Raw genomic sequence first — 16,209 nt, forward strand, 5'->3', positions numbered from 1 at the left:
CGTCAGCTAAGGCTCTTATTGAAACAAACGCAAACTACAGCCGTTTCAGAATTTGGAGGGGTCTCGAGCATCTGAGCTGCATTTTTTCTTTAAGATTTACGAACAAGTTTCAGAAAGGAGAATGGGCATTTTGGACGTTAAGCGGCCATTAATAAAATTGGTATCAAATGAAAGGGCTATATCTTAGGACAAACTTTTACATTGGATGTTTCACTGTATTGCATTTAGAATGCAAGATATTGCAATATTAGTATTGTTAATGCATCGTTTAATGTGTGAATGAAAAATTGAATTATATTTTTATTTTAAATATATAATATGAAGCTCCGTCATTTTCCCTGACCCTGAAGACATTGATCTTGAAAATTCGACCAATAGAACTCATAATACAAGATTTTTAAGCCAACCACTTTTGTTTTTGTTCGAGAGTTTTTCAAACGATTCAAACTAACAAAAAATTGAACAACAAAACTCTCAAAATAGGCTTAAAATTGTTGTTTAAAAAAGCTAATAGTTTGGGTTCTAGTGGTTGGATATTAAAGATTAAGGTCTTTAGAGTCAGTTAAAATAACAGAGTATCATAATATGCACTTTAAATACATATTAAAGATACAACATTGAGACAATCTGCATAAAGTGTTAAATGCAAAAATGCATTTTACCCGTTTCTGAAGTACGTCACAAAGATAAAACATCTGCAAAACATATGTAAGACTTAATAACATCATTAAATAACAAATTCATTAATGGCCGCGTAACGTCCACGTTCCATACAAATTTGCCCATTCTCCTTTAATATATAATAATTTAATACTAAGTATTCATTATTTCTTTTTTACTTAAACCATAATAGAAATGCAGTAAAAAAAATGTAAAAATGTCTAAGAAAACGCATTATTTTTATGAATGAATATTTTGTTTTTGGTGATTTCCTAGAGCCAACGAATTGAATTTTTTTTGTAGGACCAAAACTAACGGTACCTGTCATATAACGTTAAAGTTTAAGTGAAACGTTAATTTTTTTTACAAAAATGGTTAGAGCCATTTTTAACGCCGTTAATAACGGTACCTGTCATATAACGGTTGTTTTGATTTATGAATTTCTCGTGAACGACAAAGCACGTTTTGACCATATGTGTCTCTATCTTTTCCAACTGATTTAATAGAGACAACAATTATAGTCAAAACGTTAACGTGTGATCGTAATCGAATGCCGTAATTCGACTGCAGATTTAAAAAAAAAAATATATATACAGAAACGTTAAAATAAACGTTTTATTGAATAATATTTTCTTAAAAATAACATACTATCTTTTTTTTTTTGAAAAATGTTAGAAAATTTATTATATAGGAACCTACGTAAAAAAGTTATTTTCTTAAAAAACGGCTCTAGGATTTTCGATTTTTTTTTTCTAAAAATTCTTTTTTATGCAAGAAATCAAATGGCGTATTTAGTTTTGTGTAAAAGTTAATTTAAAACGGTGTTTGTAATTATTATAAAAACAGATTTTATTTTTTTTAGATTACCTATGAAATTCCTTAAAAATACCTACCAAATTTTAAATTTTCCCTAATTTTGTTCAGTAAAAAAGCTTTAGCATTAGAGTAACTTTTACCATAGCAGATAAAAACCAATTGAAAAGATAGTACACAAAGGTGTACTAAACCTTCCAAATATTCTCAAAGTATAGGAAAAATAAAAATTTTTGTCTGACAACGATTTCAAAGACATTTTAGAGACAATTGGAAGCGCTTTTTCTTGCTGTTTCTTCACCTGAATAGAGCGTCTCCAAGCTCATGTATGTATGAGTTGTGTTCTGCAGTTTTCTATCACCATTCACGTTATTTCACCGGGATATTTGTATTTTCGTTATCTAAATTTCTCAAATATGATGGTCCTTATCAATTTGTTTATTTTTTTTAGATTTTTTCGCTTAAACTAAGCTATTTTAATCTACTTTTGTTTTTTTTCAAAATCTTAGATTTGTATTTAAATTACTCTCAGAAAACTTCAGTTATTTGTTTTAGTGATGAATTTTTTCGCGAAATTCACAAAATCATTAAAGATGACGTAAATTTTTTGTAGAGGAGCGTTTATGTATATTTTTACTAAAATTTAATAATATGGTTGTTGTTAAATTTTAGAATTTTTATTTTAAAAAATTGAAAATTCAAGCATTTGAAAACGGGGTGATTAATTTTTTGATGTTCATTAATATTTTCTTAGAAATTAAATTTTTTATTTTAAATTTATAAAAAAAAAATATTTAAAAAAATTAGTTTTAAAATATTTGTCCAAAATATATTTTATAAATAAATTCAAATAGCATACCTACTTCTTTTCAAGTCCATTTAAAAAAATGTTTTTTTAATAATTTTCAATTTTAGGTATACATACATATAATTTTTTTAAGTAAAATTTTTTTAAATTTTGAACTAATAGCCTGTTTTTACTAGAGCCCAAATCGTATAGAAAAAAATTTAATTTGGAATTTGAATCAGACCTAATTTGCGAAATTATCTCATGTTCAGGCTATAAAATAACCGAGTTCCTTAACTAGTAGAATAGATTTCTCCTCATGAGCAGAGTACTTCCTCTTAAGGAACCCAGAATATAATATCACCATAAAAGCAAAGAAGTGCTACCAATAGTGCATTTCAATTTTTTTTTTTTTAGATATCGAATTTCGGGAAAAATTCTTTTTACCTTATGTTTTCTTTTTTATCAACAAAAATATATGAAGTGTTTTTATTTAAACAAAATTAAATATACATCAATTTGTGTTCCTTTACAGGTGGTAATGTAGCTCCTGTAAAGATTTATAGAAGGGATAAAGTTTGTTGGGAAGCTTTCAAACTGATTTTGTGATGATTTCCCGAAATAAAAAATTTACAAAAACAATTTAGCTATATACTCTATCGAAAAATGTGTTTACACTTTTGTACTTTTGCCAAAAGCGACCAATGTATTTAAGGCTTTATCCATTCCCAACAAACTATATCCCTTCTATAAAGCTTTACAGGAGCTACTTTACCACCTGTAAAGCTTTATAGAAGCAAATTTGTTAGTTGGGTTAACTTCTCCAAAGTACTTTTAAAGGCTTGGCCACACCGGAGGGTATGCGGTAGAGGTACGGGTAGCGGTAACGATATTTGTATGAAAAAAATTCCACATCTGAACGTTGATATGTCAGTTTGGAATTTTTTTCATACAAGTACCGTTACCTCTACCCGTACCGCTACCGCATACCCTCCGGTGTGGCCAAGCCTTAAGTACTTCTGAATACATTCAAAGACATTTTTCTATAGATGAAAAGGAGTTGAATGCTATAATTTCAATGTAAATAATTAAAATAGGGAAATCTTAAAATTACATCAGATAATAAAACTTTCAAATCAAACCGACAAAAAAATCCCAAAACGACAGCCATTCTACATCCGTTCCATTTTCCAAACAAACCTCACAACTACTACTCACTTACCAATCTACTACAATTTTTTGACACATTCAAAAAACTATCTTACCGACACACACAATTTACTAGCTTCCCCTCTTTTCAAACGTCAAACTCCCGAAATTGTGTTTGCATTCGTAGGACGATCCCCAAATTTTTGCAAATTTCTACAATTAAAATTAAATTTTCAACATGACTCACATGGTTACAATGGAAAATGGCACCAGCCAAACAATTTCCGAAATGCTCGGTTGCATTGAAAGGTAATATTCAATCAAAATTTCAACAAAATAAAAATTCTAACCTCAAAATTGTATCTGCCCTGCCTGCTTACACAGATACAACCCCGATCATTTAAAGACATTGGAGAGCTACATCGAGGAACAAGCAAAAAATAACACCTACGATTTGGAAGCCAATTTGGCTGTTCTCAAATTGTATCAATTCAATCAGCATATGTTAAATATTGACATTACCAGAACGATTCTCTTGAAATCGCTCACAAATCTTCCACACACTGATTTTGTTATGGCCAAGTGTTTGCTACTGCCACAACAAGTCAAAGACGATACTGTCCAAACTATTATTCATTTGGCTGATATCTTGGAAAGGGCTGACTTTATTCTCTTCTGGCAGCGAGTTGATAAGAATCGTGAATTGTTCAAACACATTACTGGATTTTATGATTCCATTAGGAAGTTTGTCTGCCATGTCATTGGAATTACATTCCAGACAATAGCAAAGGATCTTCTCAAGAAACTTCTTGGTGATATTGATGGTGAGTTTTTTTTTTTTAATTAAATCATTAAATAATTATTGTAATGATTTATTGGCCATTTTTAGAGAACACATTGGAACAATACATGAAGAAGAATGGTTGGAAGCATCAAGGCAGTCTCATTTTCATTGCTGCCCAAGAGGAAAAAATCAAGACGAAAAACATTACCGAAAAAATCGATTTCGAAAATCTTGGCGGTCTCATGGCTCAATGCCTTTAAGATGAATAAATAGTTTGTCCTCGTAATTTTATTTGTAGAAGCAAAAATTTATATTAAAAAGGGAAACAAAATTTTTTCTTTGATTTTGTTCTATAATTAAAAGTACCTGGGTGACCGAGCTTTGCTCGGTATCTTTAAATGTTATAACTTATAACTTTCAGTAAAAAAAAGTCAAATGTAAACAGCAATTTTTTGGAGTGGGTTTGAGTTAGCAATGATCATTTTTTTCGCGGGTTACAAAACACCACATTCCCACTTTATAATCCAGTTTATTTACGACGATCAGCAATGGATAGAAGGGTTACAGGAATCTAAATTATCGAAAATGCCTACAGCAATGAGATCCCTTTTTGTTCAAATTTTAATTTACGGGTCAGTGGATGGTGTACATAAAGTTAATATTTTTTTCAAGTTTAGCCTTGTCGGCAAAGCTTAGTATGAAGAAATACTATTTTTTATCCCTGTCTCTGTTTTATTTTGTATCAGAGGATGCTTTACTTCTTTATTTTTTTTACTTAGGTATATATGTATTATAAGATTGACATTAGGTCAATGGTGTTGCTTGTTGTGAGTTATTTTATTTTTATACGTTAACAATAGTCGCATTAAAACAAAAGAAAAACGTAAAACAAAGATAATATGTGATACCAAATTAACAAATTACTTAAAAGTTTCAATACATGATCAAAAAAGTCATGATCTAAAAAATTTTTTTAAGTTATTGTAACAAAAAGAAAAAGACAATGCATAAAAAATGGAATCATCCCTCAAAATTTTATTGAAATTGTTGAATCTGTCTCCGCGAAAAAAAAAAACTAATGTAAGAGAAAATACTTCCAAAATGTTGTATTTGCCTAGAGGAAAAAACCCTCAAAATTTCATCGAAATCTTTAAAGCAATTACCCAAAAAACTTATATGTGAGAAAAATAAGCGTAGCTGCGGGCGGATATTTCTAGAAGTACTTCCAAAACATTTTATTCGGCTAGGGGACCAAACCCTCAAAATTTCATCGAAATCCTTAGTTGTTACCAAAAAGAATTCCATGTTAAAAAAGTGGGCGTGGCAGTGGGCGGATTTTTCCAAAAATACTTTCCAAACTTTTGACTCACTTAGATATACAAACCCTGAAAATTTCATCAAAATCGTTAGAGCCGTTTCCGGATGTGGGCGGATTTTTCCAAAAATACTTTCCAAACTTTTGACTCACTTAGATATACAAACCCTGAAAATTTCATCAAAATCGTTAGAGCCGTTTCCGAAAAAACTTATATGTTAAAAAATTGGGTGTGGCAGTGGGCGGATGTTTCCAAAAATACTTCCAAAATTTTTTACTCGCTTAGATGAATAAACCCAGAAAATTTCATCGAAATCATTAGAGCCGTTCCCGAAAAAACTTATATGTTAAAAAAGTGGGCGTGGCAGTGGGCGGATTTTTCCAAAAATACTTCCAAAATTTTTTACTCGCTTATATGAACAAACCCTGAAAATTTCATCGAAATCGTTAGAGCCGTTTCCGAGATCCCAATTTTATATATATATATATATATATAAACAATTTTAGCTCGTTTAAAGTTATAAGATAAAATAAATCATATAATTGGTTTTATAGATAAAAACAAAAATCATTGTATTTTGATTTTCATGTTTTTTGAACTAAAATCATTTTTTAATGTTTTCGTGTCCAAAATCATGTTTTTTTTTTTTAATCCAAGAGAAAAATCTTTATAATCTTTTTGTAAACCAACAATCTTTTTCACTAGATGAACGTTATTTTTAATGGGAGTTATCATGAATAAAAATTTCCCTCGAAATGTTTCCCATGTTTTAAATATGGGAGCGAAAATGATCATAAAAAGTTTCCCTCGGAATATATTGGTATCGGCAATCAATTTTCCAGGGGAATTTAGACATCATTTCTTACGATTTTTTGCTCCCTGGAAATAAATTCCGAGAGAGATTCAGGATCGCACAAAAAATTCCGAGGGAAACAAAATTCCCCTCGAGATTCACGATAGGGCCCAATAAGTCATTCAATACCTACATGAAGTATGTATATATGAAATTAACCTTTAATGAGTACAAATTATAAACTGATTTATGTTTTCAAGTTTTATTCCCGCCATTTTTGTAATTTAATTATAATTACAATGGCCACCTTTTCAAAAAAAAAGTGGGTAAAGTGGAATCCAAGATCTAAGAATTCTCCATCATAAAATGAGTTCGATAATTTTCACTTTAAGAATTTTTGCAAAAAGTACCTCTGATACTTTATACTATTTTCTAAAATGAACTCGAAATAATTTGTTTTATTCCCCCCTAGTCACGATGTGGTTGTTCATTTTCTTTCAAATTTTGTTTTTTTTATAAATCAGGTTTTTTGAATTGAAATCATGTTTTTTTAAATTTCGAAATGGCAGCACTGTGTAGGTATCCGCCAAAGTGGAAAGTTCTCCCATATCATACGAACCGGAAAACTTATCATGAATTCCGTTCCCATCGAAAATTTGCTTCGAGTCCCGAAAGAACAATCACAGAATCCGTTTGTAATTGTAAAAAAAAATTGATAAAAATGTGTCATTATTAACAGATTTCGTGATTGTGTTACTTCGGGAATTGTAGCAAATTTTTTCTACGAATGAAATCCATGATGATAAGGCGAAGGCCTATTGCTTAAGATATTTCTACAAATTTTTATGAAATCAATGAATTTTTCACTTCCGTCCATAGTCGATTTTCTTCTTTTTAGTTTGTGTGCTCTTCGTAAATATGTAAATTCGAGGTCTTTTGCTTCAATCAGTACATGGTCGATTTGGCCAAGATCAGAAAAGGATAGTAAAGAAAGACACTGCCAGATGCAGAAAGCTTAAAACGTGGTGTCAAAAACGATTTCAGCCGGTATTTGCCAAAACAAAATCGTAATCGTGTGCTGTGATTCGACCCCAGATTTTTTTATCGTGTAACGGTCTAGACCTTTTCCCAATAATGAAGGTGAGAATGTAGTCAACCCTTCCATCCTGTAGGTACAGATCCTACACAAAATTATGGATGGAAGGGTGTCCAGGAAGCAGAGCCAGGTCAGACATGTTTTTTTTTTGCTTTGCTTAGCTCGCCGGATGTGGGGGGGTTCTTTTTGACCCGCTTACCTGGACTACCGCATTGTTATCATGCCTGGTTTATCAACAGGGATAGGATGTTGTGGAATTTGCCTTTTTTTCTTGCTTAATCGTACGACATTATAGATTAAAAACAAACACGTTTCACGTCCCCCTAGTGCCAAATATATGTATTTTATTTTGCCTTTTTTTTGCCTTTTCTTTCGTTATTGCCTTTTTTTTGCCTTTTCTCTTGTTATTGCCTTTTTTTGTCTTTTTAGCGTCTTAAAGGTAATGCCTACACACAAAACACTCAAATATACAAACAAAAAGCTATTTTACTCAGTATATTACTTGCTCAATATATCTATTCTATATTAAAAATTCACTTATTACCCCCACACAAACAAAATTCGAATGAAAAGATCTACCTATGCAGCTTGTTTGTCTGCTATTGCTACCATTTATTGTCTTCTACGTTCTATTGCGCGGCCGACAACCAACACGTGTTAGAGTTCAAAAGCTAACTTACTCAATTTACAATACTCGATTTGAAGAAGTTCTCCAGATTTTGGACATAATTCGTTCAGTTCAGTCGTTCAGACGTGTAACCACTCTGCTATTTCTATTAAACTATGGACGTTCAATGTTCAAAGTGTAAAGTCTTAACTTCTAAAAGTAATTTGATTTACTGCGGGTGTTGCCGCTCGGCTTTCCATTTAAATTGTGCGAAAGTGAGTGAATCTCATCATTCCGCCCTCAAGTCAAATAAAAACTTAATTTGGCGCTGCGATATTTGTAAAAACATTCCAATTTTAAATTGCATAGCAAAAATCAAAGACTTTTATTCTTTCTTTATTGATAATAAGCTTGAATTTGAAAAGCTCATTACGGACCGTCCAAGTGGATCGAACCCCCCCCGGGCAACCCGATCTTACACTAATAAGGTAACAAAAGAATTAAATTTCTCTCCTTTTCCTCGACAATCATCTTCATCGGCAAACACAAGCAAATCTAAAAACACTCCCTTATCATCTCGCGTCGCTAAAAGTGATGGTGGCAAAAATCTCTCACATACTAAAAAACCGGTTTGTGCATCAGAGCTCGCTGCAAATCAAACAATCAATACTAATTCTTCAAAGCAGAATTCGAAAATTGATAAAGCTTTGTGCAGTGAGGAAACAAGCAAGATTTTTGACGGTGTCTCATTTGCTGATGTAGCTGCATCTGCTTCGTCTGTTGATTCAGACAAAACTGATGCAAATTCGTACATTGGTTCCATTCATCGAATCACTGAAGACGCTTTTGTGAAAGATGTTGCTATTGTCGATGACCATGATGTTACTTCGAAAGCTGATGTTGTGGTTGTTGTGGATGATGTTGCTGATGATAACGAAGTGGATGATGTAGCTGATGTTACAGATGATAACGATGTTACTGAAGGTGACCAAGTTGTTGTTGCTGTTGAGAGTGACCAAGTTGTTACTGCTGCTGAAGGTGACCAATTTGTTGTTGTTGCTGATGGTTATGATAACGATGTTGCTAATGGTGACAAAGTTGTTGTTGCCGCTGATGGTAATGTTGCTGATGCTGGTGGCATTGTTATGGTAGTGAGCGATGCTATTTCTCCTTGTCCTCAAGACATGAATGCACATGTAGAAGATGATGCGTTTGTCGGCGACACACACAATGTTGCTATGAAAATTGTTGCTACTGACAACGATGTATCGGGTGTAACTAAAACACTTATACCTCCCACTACTAGTGGTGTCAATGCAAATGATGTTACTATTAGAACTGATGAAAACACTCAAGACCGATTGAATGAAGCCAAGTCTACAAAAAAGAGACACACTAAGGAAATCACAGGCAGTAAAATGATAGATGATGGGTGTTTCGGTGATTTAATTATCCAGAGTCGGAAATGGCTTCACTTATCTAGTTTTCGTCCTACTACTAGTACTGAATCGATAATTGAGTATGTTTCGGCATCTAGTGGCATCGATTCTTCGTTGATATCTTGCTTTAAGTTGGTTGGAAAAGATGTTAATATGGATCTACTTAAGAAGGTTAATTTTAAAATTGGTATTCCAGCTGATTCATTTAACTCCGTTTTCAACGCTAATTTTTGGCCAAAGGGAATACGTGTAAAACCTTTTAAACATCTTCAAAAAAACGGGAAAGACCGGGCAATGGAAACACAGAAATGACATTTCCTTTGCTCATCTATAATACCGATCTAAATGCCATTGATAATCCAAACTATAATGCTACTCCTACTGTCGAGTTAAATCCTACATCTGCTGAAGCAATCCTAATATACTACCAAAACGTGGGAGGAATGCGATCCAAAATACTTACTTTTCATAATGCTGTTATTGAGTGTAATTACAATATCATTGCTCTCACAGAGACTTGGTTGAGTGATGATATTTCGAATGCTGAAATCTGCAATAATAATTATGACGTTTATAGAAAGGATAGAGATAAAATCTGTACGGATCTGTCTAGAGGAGGTGGAGTGCTGATTGCTGTCATGAGTAATTTAAAGAGTAGGCAAATATCTCTTGCAAATTCCTCGGGTTTAATTGAACAGATATGTGTGTGCGTAAGCTTACCTTACAATTTAAACGAAATAAGTATCTATATTTTTAATTCATATATTCCTCCAAAATCGAGTTTTGATATTTATACTGCTCATATAAACAATATTAGTGAAATTGTAAAAACATTAGATTGTAATTCATACGTGGTAGTCTTAGGTGATTTTAACCTTAGTAAAGTAATCTGGATGTATTCTGAGGACGATAAAGCTCTTCTTCCATATAATGTTGTGAATGAAAATGAAACATTGTTATTAGACACCATGTCAGCTTTAAATTGCATACAAATGAATAATGTTGTTAACTCCATCGGTAGAATTTTAGATCTTGTTTTTGTGCAAGAAGACCTTGAAATTGATTTAACAGAAGAAGCTTTTCCTCTTTTAAATAATTGTATTCATCATAAAGCCTTACGCTTTGAATTAAAGTGTGTGATTATAAGTATGACTTTGTCAAGGCCGATTACATTGGTATAAATAACTTTTTAAACAGCGTAGATTGGAATGTGGTCTTATGTTTCCAGGACTTAGAAAGAAATTATAAGACTTTTCAAAACATTATATATGAAGCTTTTTCTTCCTATATTCCTGTTAAACGGATGAAGAAAAATAATAAGCCCGTTTGGTTTACAAAAAGCTTATCGAGATTAAAGAACACATTGAACAAAACATATAAAATGAGTAAGGTTGGTTCAGGTTTTCGAAGCGAATATTGCCGTATACGGAGAGAATACGACTTTCTTAAAAAGTTCTTATACAAGCAATATGTATGGTCCTTGGAATCAAATATCAAAAGTAACTCAAAGTGTTTTTGGCAATACATAAACTCTAAGCGCAAATCTGTTGGTATTCCGGCTTATATGACCTATAAAGGTATTGGTAGTAGTGATCTCAATAAAATATGTAATCTGTTTGCGTCATTTTTTCGATCTAATTTTAGATCTAATCCAGCTCATTCGGAACTGAACTATAATATTCCGACTATAATTGATATGGGTTACATATATATATCAGAAGAAGAAATTCTTTCTGCACTCGGCAAATTGGAAAATAGTGTAAGTTTGCCTCCTGATAATATTCCAGAAATTTTTTTAAAAAAATGTATGATAAATTTATGTAAGCCCCTCCATATAATTTTCAACTTATCTCTCCAAACTGGGGTTTTTCTTGATTCCTGGAAAAGTTCATTCATAACCCCAATTCATAAATCGGGTTCTAAACAATCAATTGAAAACTATAGACCAATTGCTAAACTTCAATTGATCCCAAAAGTCTTCGAATCATTGGTAAAAACTAAAATGTATGATGCAGTGAAAGCACATATATCGCCCTTTCAACATGGCTTTGTTACTGGGAAATCCACAGCAACTAACCTCACACTACTAACAAACTTTTGTATTAACACAATCGAAAAAAGAAGCCAAGTAGACGTCATATACACCGACTTTTCAAAGGCTTTTGATAGAGTTAGCCATAAACTTCTTTTGTCAAAACTTAGATCTCTAGGATTTCACTCTCAGATATTTGACTGGATCAAAAGCTATCTAGAAAACAGAGTGCAATCAGTTAAAATTGGTCAAACTAAATCGGAAATAATCTCGAATTTTTCAGGGGTTCCTCAGGGCAGTCATCTGGGTCCACTCTTATTTATACTCTTTGTTAATGACTTACCTAGCTTTGTTTTAGACTCACAATGCCTTTCATTTGCCGATGATTTTAAGATTTACAGAGCAATCAATTCATTTTCAGATTGTGTGCAACTCCAAAATGATTTAACTTCCTTGTCAAAATGGTGTCTTTTAAATGACCTTGATTTAAATATTAATAAATGTTGTGTTCTTACATTTACTAGGTCTTTAAGTCCGATTTTCTTTGATTACCTTATATCTGATAACGTTCTTCAAAGAGTTTTCAATCACAAAGATTTGGGAGTTATCTTCGATTCCAAACTAGATTTTAGAATGCATGTGGACTATATCGTGTCTAGAGGAAACTCTATGCTCGGATTTTTGTTCAGGAATTCTAAGGAATTTAAGTGTCCTTATACAATTAAGTCGCTATTTATAAGTTTAGTTCGACCGATTTTAGAATACTGCTGTGTAGTCTGGTCTCCTTACTACAAAAATTCGTCGAATAGAATTGAAAGAATACAGAAAAGACTTACGAAATATTCGCTTCTGAAACTTGAATGGACCCACCCGTTACCAACATATAATGATCGGTGTGCGTTGATTGATATTAAACCCCTTGAAATCAGGAGAATTTATTTTTTGATTTCACTCGCTAGAGATGTAATAACCGGTCATATTAATTGTACTCCTTTATTAGAACAATTTATAAGACATACACCTGGACGTTGTCTAAGACCGAGGGCTAATCAATTTTTCTTCATCCTACAACATTCGACAAATTACGGATTAAATGAACCGATTACTAAAGCTTGTCACTTTTTTAACAAATATGCTGATGTAATCGAACTTGATTCTACAAAAGAAGTATTCAAAAAACATATTATGAACATTATTGTTATCGATTGATTGGTTTAGAGAAATAATTATTATTTATCATAATTTTATATTTTTTTGTATCTATGTCTAAGAAAGTAGTATGTATTATGTATGTATGTACTTATAGACGAAATAAATAAATAAATAAATAAATAAATAAATAAATAAATAAATAATCAAGAGAGATTTGGAAGCTGCGAAAGGGGCAGTCGCAAAAGATGTTTTTGAGAAAAACATATCAATTTTTTTTGGCAAATAAGGGACTCGAAAGAGTTGAACAAATAAATTGCGTAATACATTGGAGCACAAATCCAGGGGTCGAACTACGGCATACGTACATTAACGTATTGACGCTCTATGTTTCTATCATTTTCTTCTAATTAAATAGAGAAAGAAATAGTCAAAACGTTAACGAACGTATGCCGTAGTTCGACCCCAGAGCTCCCGGCGAATGTTGAAGTGGGCGATGTCGAGTTCTTTAATTGGGGTCCAGTCGTCTCTACAGATGTAGAGAGATATTTTAGCTCCTTTAGAGCACTCTTAAGGGACAATCGCAGGCGCTTGTTAACTGAAAATTTAAAAAAAAAACTCATGATTGTTCAAAATTACTGCAATTAATTTTTATATTTCATTCTTTTCTCAATAAATGCCTTTTTATGCCTTTTTGGGAGTTTTATTTTGCCTTTTTTTAAGTTTTTAGGTCCACAAGATCCTATCCCTGTTTATCAATAATTAACATTCTAAATACCAAAAATCTCAAAATTAAAATAATCTAGGACTGAAAAACTATACTTGAACAGACTGACAAAACGGACATTAAAATTAAGCTACGTTATAGAAAAATTAAAAAAATTAATTATGCCGGAGGTAAACGAAAAATCTCTGCTTTCCAATTAACCTACTTGTCATTTTAATACACGGGCACCATGGTGTAATTGGTACCCTTGAGCACCCTCCCTCTGCCTAACTCATTTCTGAGAAGGCTCCTTGGCTGCCGCGTGCTCAGATTTGTGCGACAGCCCCTAAAATAAGACCTCAAGCCTCACCTACGGAGACTCAGTTAATTTTTGGACTCTTATGTCCCTTCCGTCACCAGTCGCTCCTCATGAAGTTTAGTATTTCATACTAATATTTTTCAGAACCAAAATAAAAATAACGAAAACTTGCTCATTTCATTTTCAAAAGAATTAAGATTAATTTATTACTATAATTATGTAATAATTATTCATAAAAATAGGGTTGTTTATACGAATTAATCAGAATTATTGAAAGAAAATTAAAATTAATGAAATTTAATTATTCAATTACTATGTATTTTAAATTTAGCAAATCGTATAGATAAAGTTAAATTTAATATATATTTAAAAAGGAGATAAAAGAAAACTCACTCAAACTCAATGTAATAACAATTATAAAAATAATAAAAAAAATTAACAGAAAATCACATACCTGCATCCATTTAGATTGTGCGCACAAGCTGTTTGGACCTGTATAGAAAAGTTGGAATAATTAAGTAAATCACCCAAATTTGAGTGAATTCCTTGCACAAGCTTCCACGAATCAGAAAGTAAAACAACTTATTTAAAAAAAAAAGGTTAAAACTAATGAAAATATGAAAACGAACACAATTTAACATAAATACACAATTAGAATAATAAAAAAAACAAATTATTAAGAACAGCAAAAAAAAGTGACGCCACAATTGTTAAAATTTCTTCAAAATTTCTTGAATTGATATTATTTCCTCGAAACTTCAATTCTTGATTCGCACTGGATTAAGAAACGATAGATTTTTTTTAAAGCTTAATAGTTTCGGCTTTTGCTTTTTAAAAATGTTAAAATCCGTCTGGATCGAGATAGGATTCGCACTGGATTAAGAAAACGATAAATTTTTCAAAGCTTAATAGTTTCGGCTTTTGCTTTTTAAAATATTTAAATCCGTCTGGATCGAGATAGGATTCTTATTATTTTATTTTGTCGCAATTAGCAAAACTTTATTCGAGATTGAATGGCATCTTTAAAAGATGTATCTTAGGGGCACAGCACTGTTTGGATATAATGAATATCACTCTTATATATTTTTTAATTCCTTTTTTTTTTTTTGTTAAACTCCAATATCTAATGTAACCATCAATATGATTTGGTAGATTATATTTGGATTAAAAGTATTTTTCAGGAATTTTTTTTTTTTTATTGCACGTTTTCAAATCACAAAATGCCCTAGAACTTTCCAAAAATGTATTCTTATTTTTTTTTTTTTTTTCTTCTCTAGCAAAAGTCTTTTCGGTTTAAAATTTCAAACTTGAATGGACAATTTTCAAACGAAATTTTCAAATATAATTTTTTGTTGCCTTGACAACTCAAATATTGTTTTCTGAGCTACTCGATTTATTTTTTATTGACCAGCTAAGTTGTTTTGATGCAAAGTGTTTTTTTTTTAATTTTTTTTTGTCTTCTATTGTTATATAGGCGACCCTACAAAACATATCAGTCTGAAGAACGTCGGCGTTCAAAGAATGATATGAAAAAGGAGCTAAACCCGAATATCCTTGCAGTGGAATACACCTAAAACATTGCCAGCTAAATCCTCCAATTCATATAAACTATTACCACGCACTGACTTAACCCTTGCTTTAAGAAATTTTGGACAAAGCTTAGCATTTACCTTCTTAAATGCATCGCTTTGAACGAAGTTTCGCTTGAAGACAACGTCCCCCACTTTGAACTGCACATCCTTACTACGCGTGTTGTAAGTGCGTTCGTATACTCTATGTGCTTGTTCTAGTGAGTTCTTTAGGTGGCTATGGATCATATTCATCCTTGACGGCAAAGGGAACAGCGAAAACTCCGGATTATTGACGGACTTCAGTGTTCTCAGTAGTTTGTAATCGGATCCATGTTCTATTTTGCATTGTCCAAATAATGCCTCATATGGAGACATGTCTATGGCTGAGTGTACCGTCGTTCGGAGAGCACTAGCAATCGAGGGAAGATGTTTATCCCAGTGCCTTTGATCTTTATCTAAATAAGATCGTATTGCACTGAGGATTGAACGATTCACTCTCTCACTAGCATTCGCCTGCGGCGAATACACTGCAGTCCTTACATGCTTTACTCCATATGAGAGCAAAAATTTGGAGAACTCTTTGCTTACAAACTGTTTACCATTATCCGATAGCAAAGACTCTGGCACTCCAAATACCGAGAAAACTTGTTCCTCCAAAAACCTTATGGCATTTTCACTGTTCGCCTGTCGTAAAGGATGAACATGAATGAACTTGGTAAGTTGGTCCAAGCAGACGATGATGTAAGTATTTCCTTTTGTTGATCTTGGGTACGGTCCCAGGAAGTCAATGAAAATATGCTGGTACGGCCTCTCAACTATAAATGCTTTGCCCATTTTCGGCCTTAAAATTGTGTTAGGGGCCTTCGAAACTTTGCACACGTCACAGCTCGCAATAAATGATTTTACTTCTGCCGCCATACTAGGCCAGTAAAATCTATCACGAAGACGGTACAAAGTTTTAGCAACACCACCATGCGCGGCTTTAGGT

General features: G+C 32.4%; 1 protein-coding gene across 1 annotated transcript; it reads left to right on the forward strand.

Moving 5' to 3' along the window:
* The first annotated feature begins 3,544 nt into the window (after positions 1-3,544).
* LOC129921483 (eukaryotic translation initiation factor 3 subunit K) lies at positions 3,545-4,558 on the forward strand. Its single transcript, XM_056003324.1, has 3 exons — positions 3,545-3,718; positions 3,794-4,233; positions 4,299-4,558. The coding sequence occupies exons 1-3, from the start codon at positions 3,648-3,650 to the stop codon at positions 4,451-4,453; spliced, it is 666 nt and encodes a 221-aa protein (XP_055859299.1). The 5' UTR covers positions 3,545-3,647; the 3' UTR covers positions 4,454-4,558.
* Positions 4,559-16,209: the final 11,651 nt, after the last annotated feature.

The sequence above is a fragment of the Episyrphus balteatus genome, chromosome 1 (genome assembly GCF_945859705.1).
Source record: "Episyrphus balteatus chromosome 1, idEpiBalt1.1, whole genome shotgun sequence".
NCBI lineage: Eukaryota > Metazoa > Arthropoda > Insecta > Diptera > Syrphidae > Episyrphus > Episyrphus balteatus.